At 39.4% G+C, this 23,587-nt stretch overlaps 1 protein-coding gene across 1 annotated transcript; it reads left to right on the top strand.

Moving 5' to 3' along the window:
- The first annotated feature begins 4,719 nt into the window (after positions 1-4,719).
- On the top strand, positions 4,720-22,365 carry LOC112080739 (integrin alpha-X-like). Its single transcript, XM_070442697.1, is given in 29 exon segments — positions 4,720-4,798; positions 5,031-5,098; positions 5,465-5,579; positions 5,797-5,927; positions 6,879-7,021; positions 7,119-7,272; positions 10,993-11,128; positions 11,321-11,397; positions 11,649-11,772; positions 11,915-12,057; positions 12,286-12,426; positions 12,620-12,817; positions 12,938-13,068; positions 13,244-13,398; positions 13,900-14,066; positions 14,278-14,400; positions 14,559-14,629; positions 14,739-14,880; positions 15,289-15,387; positions 15,736-15,815; positions 16,052-16,129; positions 16,235-16,313; positions 17,606-17,713; positions 17,815-17,856; positions 17,978-18,103; positions 18,901-19,014; positions 19,117-19,146; positions 19,246-19,356; positions 19,452-22,365. Coding segments are annotated over 28 exon segments (3,330 nt in total). The 5' UTR covers positions 4,720-4,798; positions 5,031-5,062; the 3' UTR covers positions 19,728-22,365.
- The last annotated feature ends 1,222 nt before the right edge of the window (positions 22,366-23,587 follow it).

Raw genomic sequence — 23,587 nt, 5'->3', positions numbered from 1 at the left:
AGAGGCCAAGCACTCGGCCAAATTGATAACACGACAGTCTCATCATAATGCACAACAACAGAAATGTATGAATTTACTTTAGGAAAAGTTCTGAATGGACATAGAGAGAATAAGCAAACTCACAAGCATACCCGTCAAAAGGACCCAGCATTTAAAGCCACCAGCGCGTTTCAAACACACGAGCAAATCACACTTCTCCTTTCCTATAAACGTTGGCTAATAAAAACCTAGGCCTTGGATAATGCTAAAACAATGTAGCCTACCAAATGAATTGACAAGGGAAGTTTGAAGGGGGAGAGAGTATGCGATAGTATACCTTTATTATGAAGCGTTTATGATTTTTAAATCTGTCTCTGGTGGATATTCTATGACCCGGTCTTGCATAGCACAGGTCAGGGGGTATGACAGCATTGGCCTACGAATGATTGATTAATATATGAATTACCCGAATTTGTAACACATCTCTGTCTTCACTGTTCCCATCTTTCACAATTCACACTTCTCCGCTGGCATAAGCTCCACTGGCCCCTCTCTCTTCCCCTCTCCTCTGTCTATTGATAATAGCTCTTGTACGAGTATCCTAGCTCAACGCAAGTCCCAGGAATAGCAATATAGTTTGGCCACTTATTCTGAGCAATTTTTTTAACTAATATGGAGAAGCCGCTTGCTCTTGCTTCCTGAGCATAAAATAAGCTACAGGGTTGGCAAGGAACTGGTGGGAAGTTTTACTGGCTAGAGCATGTAGCTCTGGTGTAGTAATATTCATATCAATAAATAACTGTATCCAAATCTGTATCCAAATCTTGCCCACATAGCGCCGGCACTGGTTTTCACTGACCACTAATTTAAAATATGAAATATGAAATGATTCCAATTTCCCGTGTTGTAGGGAAGATCGAATATCTACGATTTGTGCGAAATGCTGTTTAAATTATGTATTTTATTGTACATCGTGGATTAGGCCTACTAGACAGCTAATATTTACGAATATCATTTTTATGCATCTAATCCAAATAGTTGTGTCTGTCATCCAATTGTACCCTTCTTTCTTTTCTTTGCCAGCTGTCTCTTCAATGGCGTTCAACATTGATGAAGCAAACCCAAAAATCTACAAGGGGGAGGAAAAGGATTTCTTTGGTTACAAAGTCCTGCAATTCATTTCTGGCAAAGACAAAGGGCAAGTGTTATTGTTATCATCATAGTGAAAAATGCTAAGTATTATGTTACAAACTTCTTCTGCAAAATAGTATCACACACCTGAGCAAACAAAAATGACAAAATGCACCTGTGTCTGCAAACATGCACTCTATACAGTTGAAGTCTGAAATTTACATATACCTTAGCCAAATACATTTAAACTCAGTTTTTCACAATTCCTGACATTTAATCCTAGTACAAACTCCCTGTCTTAGGTCAGTTAGGATCACCTCTTTACTTTAAGAATGTGAAATGTCAGAATAATAGCAGAGAGAATGATTTATTTCAGGTTTTATTTCTTTCATCACATTCCCAGTGGGTCAGAGAAGTTTACATACACTCAATTAGTATTTGGTAGCATTGCCTTTAAATTGTTTAACTTGGGTCAAATGTTTCGGGTAGCCTTCCACAAGCTTCCCACAATAAGTTGGGTGAATTGTGGCCCATTCCTCCTGACAGAGCTGGTGTAACTGAGTCAGGTTTGTAGGCCTTGCTCGCACATGCTTTTTCAGTTCTGCCCACATATTTTCTATATGACTGAGGTCAGGGCTTTGTGATGGCCACTCCAATACCTTGACTTTGTTGTACTTAAGCCATTTTGCCACAACTTTGGAAGTATGCTTGGGGTCATTGTCCATTTGGAAGACCCATTTGCGACCAAGCTTTAACTTCCTGACTGATGTCTTGAGATGATGCTTCAATATACCCACATCATTTTTCTACCTCATGATGCCATGTATTTTGTGAAGTGCACCGGTCCCTCCTGCAGCAAAGCACTCCCACAACATGATGCTGCCACCCCCGTGCTTCACGGTTGGGATGGTGTTCTTCGACTTGCAAGKCTTCCATTTATCCTCCAAACATAACGATGTTCATTATGGCCAAAGAGTTCTATTTTTGTTTCATCAAAAAGTACAGTCTTTGTCCCCATGTGCAGTTGCAAACCATAGTCTGGCTTTTTTATGGCGGTTTTGGAGCAGTGGCTTCTTCCTTGCTGAGCGGCCTTTCAGATTATGTCTATATAGGACTCGTTTTACTGTGGATATATATACTTTTGGACCTGTTTCCTCCAGCATCTTAACAAGGGCCTTTGCTGTTGTTCTGGGATTGATGTACACTTTTCACACCAAAGTACATTCATCTCTAGGAGACAGAACGCGTCTCCTTCCTGAGCGGTATGACGGCTGCGTGGTCCCATGGTGTTCATACTTGCGTACTACCTGTGGTAAATTCAATTGATTGGACATGATTTGGAAAGGCACACACTTGTCTATATCAGGTACTACAGTTGACAGTGTATATCAGAGCAAAAACAAAGCCATGAGGTTGAAGGAATTGTCCGTAGAGCTCTGAGACAAGATTGTGTCAAGGCACAGATCTAGGGAAGGTTACCAAAAAATTCTGCAGCATTAAAGGTCCCCAAGAACACAGTGGCCTTCATCATTCTTAAATGGAAGAAGTTTGGAACCACCAAGACTCTACCTAGACCTGGCCGCCAGGCCAAACTGACCAATCAGGGGAGAAGGGCCTTGGTCAGGGAGGTGACCAAGAACCCAATGGTCACTCTGACAGAGCTTTAGAGTTCCATCTCTGCAGCACTCCACCATTCAGGCCTTTATAGTAGAGTGGCTAGACTGAAGCCACTCCTAAGTAAAAGGCACATGACAGCCCGTGGAGTTTGCCAAAAGGCACCTAAAGACTCTCAAGACCATGAGGAACAAGATTCTCCGGTCTGATGAAACCAAGATTGAACTCTTTGGCCTGAATGCCAAGCGTCACGTCTGGAGGAAATCTGGCACCATCCCTACGGCAAAGCATGGTGGCAGCAGCAGCATCATGCGATGGGGATGTTTTTCAGCTGCAGGGACCGGGAGACTCAGAATTGAGGGGAAGATGAACGGAGCAAAGTACAGAGAGATCCTTGAAGAAAACCTGCTCCAGAGTGCTCGGGACCTCAGACTAGGGTGAAGGTTCACCTTCCAACAGGACAACGACCCTAAGCACACAGCCAAAACAACACAGGAGTGGCTTTGGGACAAGTCTCTGAATGTCCTTGAGTGACCCAGCCAGAGCCCGGACTTGAATTTGATCGAACATCTCTGGAGAGACCTGAAAATAGCTGTGCAGCGACGCTCCCCATCCAATCTCCCCTGGATTGGATCTCAAAGAAGAAAAAATGGGAAAAACTGAATACAGGTGTGCCAAGCTCGTAGCGTCATACCCAAGAGAACTCAAGGCTGTAATCGCTGCCAAAGGTGCTTCATCACAGTAATGAGTAAAGGGTCTGAATAATATGTAAAATCTTGATCTTTCATTTTATGTTTTTATTTAATTTGCAAACATTTCTAATACCTGTTTTGCTTCGTCATTATGGGGAATTGTGTGTAGATTGATGAGGGGGGAAATTATTTAATCCATTTTAGAATAAGGCTTTAAAAAATATATATTTAACCTTTATTTAACTAGTCAAGTCAGTTAAGAACAAATTCTTATTTACAATGACGGCCTACAACCGCCAAACTGGACGACACTGTGCCAATTGTGCACCGCCCTATGGAACTCCCAATCACGGCCGGTTGTGATACAGTGTATTTGAGCCAGGGCGTCTGTAGTGACGCCTCTAGCACTGAGATGCAGTGGCTTGACTGCTGTGCCACTTGGAGCTGTAACGTAACAAAATGTGGAAAAAGTCAAGGGTCTGAATACTTTCCGAATGCACTGTATGGTATTAAAGTAGTACAAATGTTTAGTACTTGGCCCATATTCCTAGAACGCAACGATTAATCAAGCGTGACTCTACAAACTTGTGATGCATTTGCTTCGTTTGGTTTGTGTTTCAGATTATTTTATGCCCAATAGAAATGATAGGTAATAATGTGTTGTGTCATTTTAGAGTCACATTTATTGTAAATAAGAATAGAATATGTTTCTACACACTTCCACATTAATGTGGATGCTACCATGATAACAGATACTCCTCAATGAATCTTGAAAAATGAGAAAGTTACACGTACAAATATCATACCCCAAGACATGCTTAACTCTCACCAGGTTAGCATTGTTTTACGGGGTATGATATTTATGCTCTGTGACTTCATCACTCATTACTATTCAAGATTCATTGAGGATTAGCCGTTATCATGGTAGCATCCACATTAACGTGGAAGTGTTTCAAAACATATTCTATTCTGATTTCGTTTCTTAAATGATGTGAGCTGCGTCCAATGCCCATGACTAATGTGCATCGGTGAATTGGTTATGCATACGTTGATGGAATGGAAATTCTGACTTGTGTCGTCATATCACACCTCTGACAACATCCTGCTTTCCTCCTTCACCATGCAGCTGCTATTCTCACCTTAGTAACCAAAGAAAACAGATGTACAAAAGTCATTTACCACATTGTCAGAAATGTTATGCAACCATTCTTGTTCTAAAGTTTTCAGTATATATAAGAAGTGGATACAGTCTCATCAAATCGACCAAACTAACCTTTCACCCACAAGGTAATGGTCAGTTCCATATCAGAAGAACGGATCTTGTGGAATCTGTAGATGTGCTCAAGACACAACAAACTGTACAGACTGTTACACTCCTCAAGGTAGAGATGGAAGTTGATGATACACTATACTGTACTTACTGGACTGCAATTTAGAAGGTGGTTACCTTAACAAAATGAATAATATACGAATTATTAGAACATGTAACACCTATCACGGTAACCATGGCTAATCGATATTTGTCAGAGTATTACAATATTGCTGAAATGTCAACAAGATCTTGAAAATGAGAAACACTAGTTGATTCGCAAGTCTGCCTTTGCCTTTCAACAGTTACTGACACAATCAAGTACATTGGACTGTCTATGGCTGGACAATCTACTTCTTCTCCAACGTTCACTGTAAGATAACCACCAAACAGTTATTTTGATCATGTTCTTGTTTTCAAATACTCCATGTGAGTGTACTGTACATATGTAATACATATGTTTGGCAGCATTTACATAGGCAGCCATTTCTGAATTTGTCTTCACTAATTGGTCTTTTGACCAATCAGATCAGCTCCACAATTAGTGTAAAATAATATTAGAATTGGGCTGCCTGTGTAAACCTAAATGACTTGTTTCACTTGAGCCATAAAACAATAGCTCAGCAATCTAAACATTATCATGGCAGATTCCTGTAAATCTCTCTTTTGAAGACATCTGCGGTCCACCAGACAATCCATTATTTTATCACATTTACAATTATTTATTCTCCTCATTCAGGCCTGCAGCCCTGGCCTGGCACACGAGTGTTATGGGAACTCCTATCTGAACAGTATCTGTTATCAGTTCAACAGCCAGCTCCAGATCACCTCGAACTTCACACCTGCCTTCCAAGGTATAACGGCGAAACTTGAAGACAATTGTCAATAATAATAACATAACCCAAGAGTTTTAGGTATACATTGACTGTTTATTCATGTCATGCTAAATTACATTAGGATTAGGTCACAAATAATTAATTGTAATGATAAGATTATTGATTCCTGAATATGTAAAGAATGTTGTGAGTGTTATCCATCATATACATTTATGTAATTCACTTTCTCTTCCAGAATGTACTAAGAAAATAGTGGACCTCGTTTTCCTCTTTGACGGATCAGGAAGCATGACAAAGGATGAATTTAATGAGAACAAACATTTCATAAACAATATCATGACAACCCTAAAAAACTCCTCAATCAAGGTATTCTTCCCTTTAAATTTCATAACTTGAATCATGCTRGTGAGGTTGCTGAACATACATCTGTTTATCTACACTCTTAGAAGTAAAGGTGCCTAGAAGAACCTTTTGATTTGCCACCCCGGCTGAACCTTTCCAGTTCAAACAGGTTCCTTGAGGAACCCCTCTGAAAAGGGTCTTCGAGGAACCCCTTCTGAAATGGGTCTTGGAGGAACCCTTGTGTAAAGGTCCAAACCGGAACCTTTTTCTGATGGAAGGAGTTACATTTTGAACCTTTTTAATAATATATTGTAGTGGTGGCAGCCTATCAGATTGGAGGTGTGGCTTTCAGACAGGCAGTTTTTGGCCACCCGTTAGCGTAAATGTCATTCCTGTTCATRATGTTAAGTTTCACACTGCWAACCTAAAGTCTTGAATAATTATACATATTATATATTTCAATATAATGTTAATAATATTATCTATTCTGTTTACATATAGTAATGAAGTGGCAACTCTTCCCACTTTGGAAGAGCATAGAGAACATTAGCTCATTGTAAGCCTCATTGATGCTACAAAAATATTTGGGTTTCACCTTCACAAGTGATGATAATACAGCAGAACAGATAAACAGGAGTGAAATTTACTCTAATGGGTGGCCTAAAAAATATATACAGTATCTTAAAMCCACACCCATACTAAGCCACACCTCCACTCCAGGGTTCCTCCACGAACCCGATACCTCATTAAACCGTTAAAGGTTCCTCCAAGAACCCCACAACAAACCAAAGGTGCAAATATGAACCATTGACTAGCAATGGTTCCTTGTAGAACCTCAGGGGTTCCTTGAGGATCTTCAGGGTTCCTCGAGTCACCACTAATTCTAAGAGTGTATGTCAAATACCCATGTCGCTGCATGGAAAGTATGTAATGAAATCAATTTTAGTCATCTTTTCCTCTTTTTTTAAACCACAGTTCGCAGCAGTTCAGTTCTCAACAAGAGCCAGGGCAGTTTTCAACTTCAATGACTACCAAGAGGGGAGAGCCTTGACTAATCTTTGGAAAGAAGAGCACATGGCTGATCTAACCAACACACATCAGGCGATAGACTTTCTTTTGTAGGTCACAGTTGATCATTATTAATCAGTTTTACTTGACGAAAGTGGATTGTGGTGTAAGAAAGATAGCTTGATCTGTTGTTTGTATCTAATTCAGGAACAACATTTATGAAAACCAAACCGCCGGCGCCACCGCAGATGCAACTAAAGTACTGGTCATAATAACAGATGGAAATCCCAGTGATACTGATAGAAAGTTTAACTCTATCAAAAGAAGTGATGACAAAAACATCATCCGCTTCGTTATTGGGGTAAGTCCTTCAAATGGGAGAGCCTGTATAGCCCCAACACAACACCACACAATCGTATGACTAAATTCCATTACAACTGTTTCATTCCCATAACTACATGTTGACTAGGAGGTATGCTCTCCTCCTAGTTGAAATGACCAAAGGCCAATATATTTGCATCTCTGTTAACTTCAAGTGAAATGGTTTGAAAATGTATCTCAATCCAGGGATGGAAGGTGTCGCTGTTGTCCTACTTATCCCACAACAATCTACGGTGAATGAAGAAGATTGAAATACAGCAATTTTTTTATTAAACTGCCTTGTTCATCCTCATGCTAGTTAGCTAATGCTAAAGCAGCAGTGTTTTTATCTGATCAATTTACCGTCAATTCTCGATTTACCTTCCATCCCTAGATTGAGGTACATTTTCAAATAATTTCACTTAAAGTTCACAGAGATGCAAATATATTGGCATATGGCCGTTTCGACTAGTTGATCACCAGTGTATACCAGTGTTAGTACTTTTAATGTATGATTTCAATGTATGCTGCTTACATTCATGTGTTTTCCCCAAATAATACACAAGCTGGGGAGTTTTTTTAAAGCTGCAATGTATGTACCTTTTTGGGCGYCCCGATCAYTTTCCCATAGAAARGTGTGTTATAGATCTGTCATTSTCATTGAAAGCAAGTCTAAGAAGCGGTAGATCTGGTTGATCTGTTCTATGTGCGCTATTTTTATGCTCCCCGTTTTTATGTTTCGATTTAGTGTCTTTTACTTTCAGTTTTGTACACCAGCTTCAAACAGCTGAAAATACAATATATTTGGTAATGGAAAATATATTTCACAGCGGTTTGGATGGTACAATGATTCTCTATACTTTACTTGCGCGTTTTGTCACAAACTGAAATGAAGCGAACTATTAGAAATGGCAGAGCGATTTCTGCATAGTGCATATTTCACCTGTTAGAATCCTTTGTGCTACATGCCACAGGGCCTACACACAACAAAGGCCATACTCTTGATCTCCTGCTGTCCTATGGTCTGAATATTGATAACTTGGAAACTATTGATGTTTGTCTCTGACCATCTCAGTATTGGTTTTAAAATGCTTTCTCCCCCATCTAAAAATGTGTCTGTTCCCACTCCCATCAATACCTCCACAACTGCTAGTAAATTTACCAATGCTTTTGGTAAATGATCCTGTTCTGTGTCATCACACTGATGATTTGCTGGTTCAATTACATACTGTATGTCAGGCTATTTTAGACTCAGTGGCACCAGTTAAAACCAAMAATAAACTGTCTGCCAGTCTCACCTTGGTTAAATGACCACACACGTGCCTTAAAAAGTATATACAGTATATATATATTTTTATAAATGCTGAAAGTAAAAGGAAAGCTTGCTAACGTCAAGTATTCTATGAGATAATGAAGGATCTGATGAAAAATTACAATGTTGTGGTTAAAGAGGCAAGAGCAAACTACTTCTCTACCCTGATTTAGCAGACAATATATGTTTATGTCCCTTGCCATTATTTTATATTACATGATTTTATAGAAAGTAGAATATAATTCAATTTAGCAAATTAAATAGAAAGGATATTTTTCCCATTCCAGAGTGAGAGTGCACATATTGAGCTTAAAAGTGATCATTTGAAACATGTCCTATAAACTAGATGTATAGTTATTTGGTAACTTTAGTTGTGAATGATACAAACCTTAGAATGCCTTAGAAATCAAAAGATATATGGGCTACATGATGTGACTATAGGCTATTGATGATTCGAGAAAGTCAACAAACTTTCGCTCTGTTCCTTGTCTCAGACTGCACACACTGTTCTCTCATCAAATGATCATATTTTCGCTCCATCAATTACAGATTTTCTTTACTGATAAGACAAATTCGTTTTGATTTAGAATGGCCCATTGTCAAATGGGCAGGAACAGGGGCATGAAAAAAAATATGCACTCGAATCATCCTAATGCACTCGAATAGCGAATGGAGGCCACTTTCCCGGCTGTTACATTTTTCCCTCGCATTGGTCAGGCTACTTCGGTCGGGAACATCGATAGTATGTTTTCACAACGAAACATATTTCATTAAACTGTTGACAGTCCCTCTCTGCACGCACTGTGAGCTATTCTGTAGCTAAAGGTAATGTGTCAGCCTTTTGAAAATATACAAAATTCCCTATTACTAGGCTATTCAAAATCAAATAATAATTCACTATAATTGTAGGCTAACTCAGATTTTTATTTTAGACCAATTATGTACCAAGATATCTTAAATCAGTATTTAAAAAAAAAAACTTTTCTGCCGTGTGTAATATGCAGTAGGCACAGTCATTATTTTCATTCCGGGTTTTTTTTTTGGGGGGGGGGGGCGTATGCATAAGCTCTAGTGTTTTGAATGAATCATCATCACCTTAGAAAGCGCTGTCTATTTCGTTGTGTTGGACAACGAAATGTTTTCCACTCAGTTTCAACCTGTTGTTGAACTTCTTTCTTCAAATTGATCAATCACAATGAGGTGAGTTTTAAAACAACATACTGTTTTGATGATAAGTGTTCATTTGCGAGTTGGGTACTACTAACTCATGTCCAGAGTGCATAAGAGGAGATTACTGTGACTCACAGTTATGTAGAGTTTTTCAATGAGCATGGGTGGTTCAGTATCATCCCCAACACCTATTCACTATGGTGTCCCTCAGGGATCAATTCTGGGCCCCATTTTTCACCCCTTGTACATGCTTCCCATTGGTGAGATCATCCGCAATCATAACATTCAGTTTCACTGCTATGCAGATGACACGCAGCTTTGCTTACCAATCAGACCCAGTGACCAACCTAGTGTAGCTACCATTCACAAGTGTCTTGTTGACATCAAATGTTTGACAATTTATTCAGCTCAACGATAAGAAATCTGAGGTTATTTTATTTGGCCCCCACCTGACCTCGAGCTGCATGTGAAGGTTGTCCAGACCCGCCTTTACGATATCATCTAAGAAATACAGAGCCTTCCGTAATTATTGGGATAGTGAAGCATTTTTTTTATTTTGTCTCTATACTCCAAAAGTTTGGATTTGAAATGAAACAGTTACTATGAGGTTAAAGTATAGATTATCTACTTTTATTTGAGAGTYTTTGTGTAAATATTGGTTGTACCATTTAGAAATGACAACACTTTCTATACATACTGTAGTTCCCATATTTTAGGATGCCAAAAGTATTGGGATTGGATTGACAGGTGTTTCTGGTTAGTCAGGTGTGTTCCGTGACATCATTTGTGCAGGCACAAGAGAGCTGTCATTGCCTAGTCTTGATTCTAGGCTTTGCGTTTGCCTTTGGTGGAAGGAGAACTAAGTATTCCATCTTTAAGGCTTGGTTAAGCCCCATTCCATTTCTTAGATATTTTATCTCCCTATGAGCCAGGATGCAGCCTGAGATCCTCTGACAGGGCACTGTTGGCCATTCCAAGGTCCAGGTTGAATTTAAAAAAAAATCTCCTTCCTCCTGTCTATTACTTTTCTTTTTTTTGAATGATGTGAAGCACTTTGTTACTTGTATTAAAAAACGCTATACAAATACAGTTGTTATTATTATTATTATTGTTATTAGTAGTCTCAAGGGTCCAGTCCAACTTCCCAGTTACGATGTGAATGTTTAAATAGCATGCATATTGAAAAGGAAATTAGACATCACTATAATTCCTGTCCTCAAGTGATATATTTCTTGGCAGGTCAAGATTCTCGATTTGACGAAACTCAAGTCCCTGGCATCAGAGCCAAAAGAGAACAACACTTTCCTCATCCAGGACTACAACGGACTAAAAGGAATCCTAGACAACTTTCAAAAAAAGATCTTCAACATTGAAGGTACAACTCCAGATTCAGTTGAAATCCCTTAGTACTACTTACTTATTTTTCAGCAAAGTAGCTGTCAACGGAAATACTGGTCACCTCCTGAAATATACTGGTATTTATTTCTGGTGATAACACCTTACTCAAAACATTCCACAGTAGAAGTATTAATGTATCGCTAGTAATATCAGTGTTCGTATGTTCTAGGTTCCAAGACTGCTCTGGCTGGCAACTTGACAAAAGAGATGTCTCAGAGTGGGTTCAGCGCTGTCTACGTTAATAAGGTGAGATACACGATAGTATGTCCAGTATGTTTTATCATCTTAAATGTTCATTTGTAATATGTATAAATTGTTTTAAAATGTTTACGACAATGCTTCTACATTGTACTACAAATCCATATAAATGCTTAAATACTCATTTAAAAATGTAATGACCACCATTGCAACTAGTTTGTAGACACAATATATAGTTAATGAATGCTTATTAATAAAAATGTCATACAATATGACCCATTGTTTTATTTCCTCTACAGGACACCTTGGTTCTGGGCTCAGTGGGATCAAACAACTGGCGTGGTTCTCTCTTTGAGACTGAGGGTCTGGGATCAGAGGAAAGGGAAATTCAGGACTCCACCTTGGACAAAGATTCCTATATGGGTAATGGAACATTAAGCTCAAAAAAATATATTGCTCAAAAGTGAATTTGAACAAACACTATTTACAAAGCTCCATTAGTTCAGATGTTTCAGAGAAGTGAGTGTAGTTACAATGTACCTACAGTTCTTTATTGTTCCTATAGGATACTCTGTAGCTGTTGGGAAGAAGAACGAGAACCTTCTATATTTTACCGGAGCACCAAGATCTGAACACATGGGACGGATCCTACTTTTCAACAAGGTTAACAACAACTGGACTGTGGCACAAAAATTGTCTGGAGAACAGGTTGGTAACATTAGCTATTTCTGCAAGCAGTGTGGTATTTCAATCAAGTTGTACAAGAAAACATGAAACCAGCTTTTGGGGTCACGTCAACGGTTGAATCGCTACTCCCATAGTAAAGAGGAACACAGTCACTTTTTATGTTAAATGATGAGTTCCATTCAACACCTGAGTGCTTCTTAAAATATTTCAAAACAATTTTTGTATGAATGTAAGTTTTGATTTTCTCAGATGGGCTCCTACTTCGGGGCAGAGCTGTGTTCTGTMGACATAGACTCAGACGGCAACACAGACTTCCTCTTGGTGGGTGCACCAATGTTTCACCAACCACCGAGAGAGGGCAGGATCTACGTCTACACACTGACTGATAAGGTGGGCTTAACTGTGAATCTCTGAACAACAGGTTCAAATGCTGCAATTTGTGGTTGAATACGTTCATCAGGGACAAAGTGATCTGGAAGCTGATATTGATTCATTTGTATATAAATATCCATCCTCTTCAATAACACTGCACAAAAAGACAATGTAATATGGATTTATCTTCATGTGATCTCTCCTTTGTTAGCTGGAACTGAGGATGGAGATGAATGTTTCAGTGCTGGCTCGGGGTAGATTCGGCTCCTCCATCTCCTCTCTCACAGACCTGAATGGAGATGGGCTGAAGGATGTAGCTGTGGGGGCTCCACTTGAGGACGATCACAGGGGGGCCGTGTACATCTACCTGGGTGAAAAGCTAAAGGGGATCCGCCCTGAATTCAGCCAGGTGAGACAGACGAAGATGGAAATCATTCAAAAAGGCTATTCATGATCAAAGAAAACAGACATCCCTCCTGGGATATCAATATCAATGCCTTTTCATTAAATGTTTGTCTTCTTACTGCAGCACATCTCAGCTGCGAGGATGAGATCTAAGCTCCAGTTCTTTGGCCAGACGATTGATGGGAAGATGGACCTGGGTGAGGATGGACTGACTGACATCGTAGTAGGAGCGCGTGGCGCAGTTGTCGTCTTGAGGTACGAGTCCAAAAAAAGGATAAAAAAATGAATCTGTTTTAAACGGACAGTAAAAATATCCCACTAGTGTGTGATCTGCACTGAATGGGGGCTGAACGCAATGAGGTGTTGGCGGTGCTACCCAACATCGTACAATGTAAGCTAACATCACTGTCTTTATCTCAATCGCTCACAGGTCCAGACCGGTCCTCAGCCTCTCTGCTCATCTCCACTTCCATCCCTCGGAGATCAGCACTGATAACTTTGACTGTCTGGCAAAAGAGATCATTTCCCCCGTGGTGACTTTAACAGCTTGCTTTAACATGGCAGAGGCAACAAAGAGTAAAGCTGGTAAGAACCCTCAGAACATTAGGAACACTGATGGCTTTGTGCTTTCCAACAGAAATCATGATCTGAGAACACATAATTGTGGCCTTGGTGGTCTAGGTCGGAGCCTTGGTGCATAGCTAAATTACTGACCCCAATACGTGGGTCTTGGTCTCTTCCAAGTCTGAAGACCAGTGGAGGCTGCTGAGGGAAGGACGGCTCATAATAATGTCTGGAACAGAGCAAATGGAATGGCATCAAACACATAGAAACCATGTTCTGCTCCAGCCATTACCACAAGCCCGTCCTCCCTAATTAAGGTGCCACCGACCTGTGGTGAAGACCCAGATGAAGTCCAAGTGTTTTGAAAGGTTGGACCTTGGTCTGGATCTGGGTCACAAGAGTTKAGGTCTTGACTCCATCTCTGCTTTCTACTTTAATGGTCTTCATCAGCAGGCAACCATGAGGTTCAGAACTTCTCTCCCTGATAGGGAAGCCATTTACGACTCTTGTGTACTTTTCCAGAGGCGCTGAGTGCAGGGATGAACGTCTCCTACTCGCTGAATGTGGATCCAGTGAGACAGAGGAGCCGAGCCTTTTACKGTGACACGAACAAAGGGGCCAGAAGWCTTCTCTCTACTGTGGAGCTGAGAAAGAAGTGGACCTGCTTCAACCACTCAGTCTACATGACAGTATGATCAATGCGAAACTGTAGCTATGCAACAATACAACAATCATAATGTCTCTCGTAAAGAGGGGATTTAATGAATAACATTAAGTTGTTAGGTTGTTGAATTATTATTGAATTGTTATTGTGTATTGKTCTTATTCAGTGATGAGAAGAATGAGGGTTTTTCAGGACTATGGATAGGGAAATTAATGCTACATTTTCTTTTCTTCCAGCAATGCGTGATTGACACATTATCGCCCATAATCATCCAACTTAATTTTTCTCAATCTGAAAGCCAACAAGAGGGTCMTACTGCCATTCTGAATACTGACAGTCCTACAAAGGCTGTGGTCGAGGTACGAGGAAACATTCTGGGTCTGACTAAAACCTGTTCACTTACAATGATCAACAAACAGTACTAGCAATTACTGTGGACTGAGTATTGTAATTTAGCCAAAGACCTGTGAAAACAGGTCATCTAAACACATTCACAGTTGTCTTGAATTCATCACAGGTGCCCTTTGAAAAGAACTGCAAAGAAAATGAAACCTGTTTGGCAGAGCTTGAGGTGGACTTCAACTTCATGTAAGTGTCTGATAAACAGAGGCCACATAAAGTAACTTGTTTGTAGCTATAATAATTACTGACTGCTCAAGTATGTTTTCTGACTGTACAGTCTTGTCTCTCTTATCAGCACATCGACTTTATTAGTGGTGGACCAGAGTTACTTCAACGTGACTATAAGACTGTCCAATCACGGGGATGACTCCTACAACACCAGTCTAACCCTCCTCTACCCTCCTGGCCTCTCATTCTCCATGATGCATCTTCTGAAGGTAATADCGACACCCCTCCATCTATTGTGTAATTCARTCTGATGTTTTCTTCTTGCTCTCATCTAAACCAGTGTTATTCAAACCTGGAGACCCAAAACATGTTCAGCCAATCAAGGGTTTGATGATTAGTTTAATCAGTGGTGTTCCTCCTGGGCTGGAACAAAAGCTTTCCTTGCACATCTTGTGGGTCTGCAGAACCAGGATAGAAGAACATTGATTTAAACATCAGTTTMCKGCCAAACATTTAAATGTTCCCTACATGTGCTAATTATTCACAAAATTTAGCAACATATTACGTTTTGAATGTATTAATTCCTTAAACTGTTTGTTTGTTTTACACTACGTCAGTGACTCAGATGTACAAACCGGAATTATTTACACACTTGACATATTGTCTGTATTCCATAGTCCACAAGGAGAACTGTGTTCAGCTGTGGCGGTCTGGAAGATGAAATTGACAGAACTACATGCAGTGTCAGCCTCCCTGTCTACCGTAGTAAAACTACAGTGAGTGATTACTTAGATATACCAGTAAATAATGCTCAACTGTAAATACACTGGTAAACCTTTCAAATGTTCTTAAATGATAAAGACTCAGAGCTAAAAAATGTGACAAATCAGTAACTCAATCTCATTAAAACAGCTTTGATCTTTGAGTGATAATTGCCTTGTGTGTAAAAAATTATACTTAATCAATTTTGAATTCAGGCTGTAACAAAATGTGGAATAAGTCAAGAGGTCTGAATACTTTCTGAAGGCATGCCTTGTACTTTCTTTCCACTTTCTCAGTTTTTATGATCTCATTTCAAAATCGTCTTTATTTTTTCTTCTCAACTATGCCATCTTCTTTTCCAGGCCGTGTTCACCAGTAAATTCCATATTTTGAAAGAATACGACTGGAACGACACAATGGAGATGACCGTCATCGGACTGAGGTAGAAATCTGCTTCCACAATGTGAACATGTTAGAGCAGTAGCTAGAAGAGAGATTAGAATCAGCCCAGGAAACACCCTTCATTTCCCCATGTTGTCGAAGCATTGAACATACATTGCTTAAAACTAAGAACTAGTTTAATACAACCCCAATACTTTCTACTCAATTAGCTGAAGGACTTCATAGCATTCCATTTATGTACACAAAAAAATGCATTTGCCTTTGTTTTATTTACAGCGACAATGGAAACTCAACCAATAGTTCCCTAACCAGGACCATCCCTGTTCAATATGCAGTTGATATGGTAGCAAAAGCGTAAGTCTTTACAAGCCTATACTTAACATTTTGTTTGAGAATGACTCCGTCAAGTTTATTGAATAAAATCAAGGTGACTTATGTATCTTTTTGTTGTTGTTGAAGCCTTCCCCAAGACTCCACCACTTACATGAACTTTACTCTGGAGGACACATCACCTAAAAGACTGGTGAATGTATATGAGGTAAACAARCAGCTGCTATTGCTGTGACTGATCTTGAAAGTGTGATTCACTCTGTGAGGGACATTTTTTCTGATGCTTTACACTCTTAAAAACAAAACATACTTTTACTGTTACTCAAGCCGTTTACATGCATTCAATAATCCGATTAGTGTGAATACTCTGATTAATATAATAGTTTGATTAAAACGTTTAAATGCATTGCAAAAATAACAATTTCCCTTACAATCCGTTTTACATGGACAGCTGAAAATCAGGCTACCTGATGGGACTTCTGTCACAAATACGTTCTATCACAGTGATCATATCATGTTTGGGAAGCCCAACCTTCCTCAATTTGTTATGGCATGGACTCTACAAGGTGTCGAAAGCATTTCACAGGGATGCTGGCCCATGTTGACTCTAATCCTTCCCACAATTGTGTCAAGTTAGATGGATGTCCTTTGGGTGGTGGACCATTTTTGATACACACAGAAACCTGTAGTGTGTGTGAAAAACCCAGCAGTRTTGCAGTTCTTGACACAAACCGGTGCACGTGACACCTACTACAATACCCCGTTCAAAGGCACTTAAATCATTTGTCTTGTCAATTTACACTCTGAATGGCACACACACACAATCCATGTCTCAATTGTCACAAGGCTTAAAAATCCTTCTTTAACCTGTACCCTCCCCTTCATCTACACTGATTGAAGTGGATTTAAGTGACATCAATAAGGGATCATAGCTTTCACCTGGATTTACCTGGTCAGTCTATATCATGGAAAGAGCAGGTGTCCTTAATGCTTTGTACACTCAGTGTATAAAGTTTGTATGCAACATTTTTTTGTTGCTCATGACCTTGCTCATGCTTAATTTGCTCATGACCTTACGCCTAGTAAGATCATCAGAGAAAGGTGTTTACATGACTAATGCTAAACTGAGTATTGCCATTATTAGTTTAATATTGAATTATTAGTGTGCATATWAACATATTCTCTGTCCACTGGAGGTTGGTGGCACCTTCATTGGGGAGGACGGGCTTGTGGCTATGGCTGAAGCGGATTCAGTGGAATGGTATCAAATATGTCAAACACATGGTTTCCATGGTTTCGATGCCATTCCATTTGCTCCGTTCCAGCCAATATTATGAGCCGTCCACTCAGTCGCCTCCACTGTCTCTGTTGCCCTAGGCTTGCTCTTTTGGGGGCTTAGGTATATGTTTTGTTACATGTTCTGTGACAAATGCCTTTGTATAAAAGCTCAAAATAAATGTTATCGTTAGGTTGGTTAATTAAATGTGTCATTGTTTACAGGTGCAGAACTTGGGCTTTACGCCTGTACCCATCACAGTCACCTTCACTTTCCCAACTAAGCTTGAGCACAGATTTGAAATGAAGGACTACSAAATATCTGTCTTACAGGTAASCTGTTCAGATTTCCTACGAAAGTSCTGACATTTTACTGGCACAATTTCTGTCWATAGGAAACAGCCTAATACAAGTTTCCTTTCTTTTCTTTGAAGAACTACACTCAATGTGGAAAGGTTATCAATTCAACAACAGAGGTGAGAATTCAAATATGCCACTCACTCTTGACATTGTTGGTAACRMATCKAATKAGGTTACAACTCAGTATAGTAAATCATGTTACTGAAAKACACAMMTTGCTTCTGGCTGTGTTTACAGTACTGCTCTCCAGAAAAATARTGCAAGTCCATCGAGTGTGACAGTTTCCTTTTGGAGAAGTTTTTGACAGTTACATTTGTGCTGTCTGGAAATGTTTCCTTCAAGGACCTCGATCAACATGCAAAGTCTGTATTAAGACACCTTTAACAAAGAATGGTACAGAGTAACAACATGCTATTAATAAATAAGACTTTGAGACAGCAAACATCCCACTTTAAATCTTGTCACATTACTATTCTTTAGCACGCTACACCATTTAAGCTAGAAACGCCATTCAAACTTTTAAAGGTGCAGAGTGGTAAGGACCAGTGTGCTTCCATACAACTTATTGATATACATTATACTTTTAAACTATTGAGCTTTTTGTCCTCCATCCACTTCGATGGATTTCTTCAACATTCTAAAAGGTTCCATTGTTAGACTCCATGAATTCCAAGATATTATTACACAAATCAAGAGATACAGATGTCTTAATAACCGCATCAACTTCATTCATTAAGTTAACTTCCCACTGTTGACAACGCAATGCAAGAGACGTGTCAATGAGCCTAGTAGTTGTTGAACTTTTGTAGGCTTTTCAATGGTCTTCAATGCGCAAAATCATACCGCAATAGTCTTCATCGCAAAAACATCATAAAAGGCATCTGATTTTATGATAGAAACTTGAAGCCCATGCAAAAGACCAGGGACATGAACACGGAAGTATGACGTGGGAACGTGTCACTTGCCCGGCTTATTAACTGACAAATCAGCTACTTTTTCCCAACAAGTTCGACGAAGCTCTACGTTTTTGTCTAACTTCTCTGCTATTTAAATCTGAAATCAGAACACTTCTTCTACTACCACAAAATGCTTTTAAAGAATTGAAGCAAGGCACACCATTTTATTTAATGTTGTTCGACTAACAATATCTCACTCTACAGAGCTTGTCATTGCCAAAGAAATTCACTGGGGATAGAGAAACAGTCAACTTCATCAGTTTTGTCAAACTCAGCTATGACAAAAAACGATATGTCCAGACAGCGAGTGACCCAGGGGTAAGTTTCCTGTCAAAAACTTTTCTTCAACAAAGATACAAATATTTATTGAGCAAAGATTGACAAAAGCATCAATTTTGTATATATTTCTTTGCTCATTAGGATAACTCTACAAGCTTCCACCAAACACAGGTAATTCCATTTGTGGAATTAAACTGATTTACTGTATAAGAATTGTTTTTAAAATGCTTGTTCCATCGTCACTCATGATCTCAAAATGTATTCCTCCAGATTGATGTTCAGGCTGAGATCATCATTCCTCCACATAAAGCGCTGATAATAGGTACAGGAGTTGGAGTAGGACTCTTTCTCCTGATCATCATCACAATGGCCATGTATATGGTGAGTATCAATGATGCGACGGAACCTTTGCTTCTGCATTGTAAGGACCAACACTTTGATTCATATTCTTCCCATTGTTTTTCCTTTCTACTCAGCTGGGATGTTTCAAGAGAAAAAGTCTTGTTGATAAGGCACAGGAAGATGAGAATGAAGGGGAACAGAGGGAGCAAGATGACGCTGTTCAGCCTATCAAGATCTGTGTTTCCATAACAGAGATAAACCTAGAGCCTGAGAGTGAGCCTGAGAGTGGAGCAGTGGAGTCAAATCCTCTCCTTGACGACAGTCAAACAGAAAACAATGGCTTCCCCACTAGTGAGGCGGTAGGTGAGGGACCAAAAGAACAGGATGTGTCAGAGTCAGAAGCAGGCTAATGGAGTAGAGAAACTCTTTTCACYCCACTTCCACATGGAAGGGACTTTTTCATAGCAGGTTAGGAGAACTTACGCAGCAGGTTAAGATAATTGACGTAGCAGGTTAGAGAAAGGAGTAGAGGTCCAAGCAAAAAAACCTCAGAGAATAATTGTTAGATTAATTAATATAGTCTGTCCTGACCACAGAACCACGCATATCACTCAATATGTGATTAAGTCTGAAATACATTTTTAAAAATACACTACCGTTCAAAAGTTTGGGGTCACTTAGAAATGTTCTTGTTTAGAAAGAAAAGCACATTTTTTGTCCATTAAAATAACATCAAATTGATCAGAAATACAGTGTAGACATTGTTAATGTTGTAAATGACTATTGTAGCTGGAAACGACCAATTTTTTTAATGGAATTATCAGCAACCGTCACTCCTGTGTTCCAATGGCACGTTGTGTTAGCTAATCCAAGTTTATCATTTTAAAAGGCGAATTGATAATTAGAAAACCCTTTTGCAATTATGTTAGAACAGCTGAAAACTGTTGTGCTAATTAAAGAAGCATTAAAACAGGCCTTCTTTAGACTAGTTGAGTATCTGGAGCATCAGCATTTGTGAGTTCGATTACAGGCTAAAAATGGCCAGAAACAAATAACTTTCTTCTGAAACTCGTCAGTCTATTCTTGTTATGAGAAATTAAAGCTATTCCATGTGAGAAATTGACAAACTGAAGATCTCGTACAGCGCTGTATACTACTCCCTTCACAGAACAGCGCAAACTGTCTCTAACTAGAATATTAAGAGGAGTGGGAGGCCCCGGTGCACAACTGAGCAAGAGGACAAGTACATTAGAGTGTCTAGTTTGAGAAACAGAAGTCCTCAACTGGCAGCTTCATTAAATAGTACCCACAAAACACCAGTCTCAACGTCAACAGTGAAGAGGCGACTCCGGGATGCTGGCCTTCAAAAACAAGGACATTTCTAAGTGACCCCAAACTTTTGAACGGTAGTGTAGATGTTTCATGGACATTGATGTTTGATAAAACGTGACCAAAGTGATTCAGTATTATACATACTATATACTTTTTCAATGTTTATGTCAAGGTAAACATTTTTTTATCTTTGTATGATTGCTGTAATGTCATTAATTTAAAGTGCTATGTTCTTACTAGAGAAATGTACATTGGTAAAGAGCTTTATTGTTTCATGCGTTTCACATTATTCTGTAAGATGTACACTATATTTACAAAAGTATATGCACACCCCTTTAAATGAGTGGATTCGGCTATTTCAGTCACACCCGGTGCTGACAGGTGTATAAAATCAAGCCCACCGCCATGCAATCTCCATAAACAAACATTGGCAGTAGAATGGCCTTACTGGAGAGCTCAGTAATGCATACCCATAACATGATGCAGCCACCACCATTTCTTGAAAATATTACGAGTGGTAGTCAGTGATGTGTTGTGTTGGATTRTTTGCAGTATTACTTATCTGCATTATATTTCAAACAGGATGCATGTTTTGGAATATTTTTATTCTGTACATGCTTCCTTCTTTTCACTCTGTCATTTAGGTTAGTATTGTGGAGTAACTACAATATTGTTGATCCATCCTCAATTCTRTCATYTCACAACCATTAATAATTCAACTGTAACTGTTTTAAAATCCCCATTGCCCTCATGATGAAATCCCTGAGCAGTTTCCTTCCTCTACGGCAACTGAGTTAGGAAGGACGCATGTATCTTTGTAGTGACTGGGTGTATTGATACACCATCCAAAGCCTAATTAATAACTTCACCATGCTCAAAGGGAAATTCAGCATCTGCTTTTATCATCTACCAATCGGTGCCCTTCATTGTGAGTCATAGACAAATCTCCCTGGTCTTTGTGGTTGAACACAGAATGAGTCCATACAACTTATTATGTGATTTGTTAAGCACATTTTTACTCCATAAATAATTTAGGCTTGCCATAACAAAGGGGTTGAATACTTATAGACTAAAGACATACATTTTCTACAAACTTTCACTGACATTATGGGTGGTGTGTGTAGATCAGTGACACAAAATCTAAATTTAATCCATTTTAAAGTCAGGTTGTAACACGTGGAAAAAGTAAAGGGGTGTGAATCCTTTCTGAAGGCAAGAAAACCTCTACTTTCAGTTGTACATTTGACTTGTTTTATTTCAACTTTAAGTGGGTAGAGTATACAGGGGAAGTACTGTATWGTCAAGATCTAGTGTAWTTGTGAATTGCACACCAATGTACTTTTGAGTTACTGTAAATACTTATTTGAGAAAAATTCATGATCATATTATAAAAACAATTAACATGCAAAAGAAACAAAAACTATGAACTAATGTTTAATACTAATCACAGTCAAATCCTGAAACGGCTCAACATAATATACCTTACTATAAGGAGGGAGAACCAATACACGCAATTTTTTTTGTATATAATTTTACACATGGGAACAAGAACCAGTTGAGTGTAATAACATTCCATTGTTCACTCATCGAATAACAGGAAATGTAGTCAGCAAGAGTGGAGGAAGAGAGAAAGTGTAAGTTGTTACTAGTTAACTGGCTAAGTGTTCTAGTATGTTACTTTCTGCTTTAATCAAATTAAAAGAACATTAAAATGAACATGATTAGTGTTGATTAATTATGTCAAAAAAACATTTCGAAATTGTTGTGAGCTGTAGGCCTCATCTAACGTAAAATCCCCAAACAATGCACACCGAGACAMACRAGGCTGACTATTCATCKGTAACATTAGCTGTTGCTAAGTAAAGATATCAATATGAGTAACACTGTTTTTCAAATGGGCTTAAGYGTTTTGTGGTTTCCACGTGGCTAGATAACAGCCACAATGTCAAAATTGGCTATCATAAAAATAATTTAAACGCACACATTTGGTTTTTGGTCTAAATTAAAAAATGGGCAGGATTTATGACTTTGTGGCTGTGTTAAATAGTGAAAACTAGGTTGTGTGTGTGTGCGCAATGGTTTCCTTCAGCATTTTACACAACTGTGCAATGAARTGCTGTTSTGATAAGTGATGATTATCACGGTTCCAMWAACACTAGAGCGAAAGCKTTCATAGTAAGGCTTAAGTGTTTGTGTAATTCTTTAGGTATGTAGTCCTTTCAGTGTTTTATTTGTCACGTAAGTTCCCACTTTTGCTTCTCATTTGTCCATACAGTCGCTTTGGTAGTACGTCATTGTGAGGTGGGGTCATTCGTACCATCGCTTGGATTGGTAGGTTGTAAAGGCCGGGGATACCGACTCCTACCTGAATTACTGAAGGGAGTGATATGCTCTCCTGCAGCCTCCTGGGAGTTGGAGTCCTGTGAGGAAGGCTGTGGCCTGATTTCGGCAGAGCTGAAGAGTCCAACCGCAGGACATGATGTTCTCTCAGTAAAGGGGGAGGCATGAAGGGACAGAGGCCTGGTGATGGAGGGGGAGGGAGAGGGGAGAAAGAGGGGAGAGGTCCTCAGGTTTCAGACCAAGTCCATGGCGAAGATGGGCCGTGGCAGGGTGATGTCAACCTGGAGATGGTGGCGAGGGTRGCTGAGTGGCACATAAGGTACTAATGGTTCTAATGGAATCACCAATGGCTCCACTCACTCACTCTCCAAATCCTCAATCTCCTCCTTCGAGWAGGGTGTAATTGCGGCCCTCAATTTGGGGCGTTCCTGCATGTGGGCATTCCAGCATCTGCAGGAACCCGTCTTTATTATTTTATTGGTACATTTTTAGCTAGGACTCCGCAGTGTCATTCGACCCTGCCTGTCGAACAGTGCTTACCCGCAGTTCGGTTAATGTTACATCGAGGGCATCTGTGTCTGTTTATTTACMACATGAC

This window comes from Salvelinus sp. IW2-2015, unplaced genomic scaffold (genome assembly GCF_002910315.2).
Source record: "Salvelinus sp. IW2-2015 unplaced genomic scaffold, ASM291031v2 Un_scaffold16469, whole genome shotgun sequence".
NCBI lineage: Eukaryota > Metazoa > Chordata > Actinopteri > Salmoniformes > Salmonidae > Salvelinus > Salvelinus sp. IW2-2015.
The sequence above is the reverse complement of the archived record's forward strand: the minus strand, read 5'-3'. Positions and strand labels throughout refer to the sequence as shown.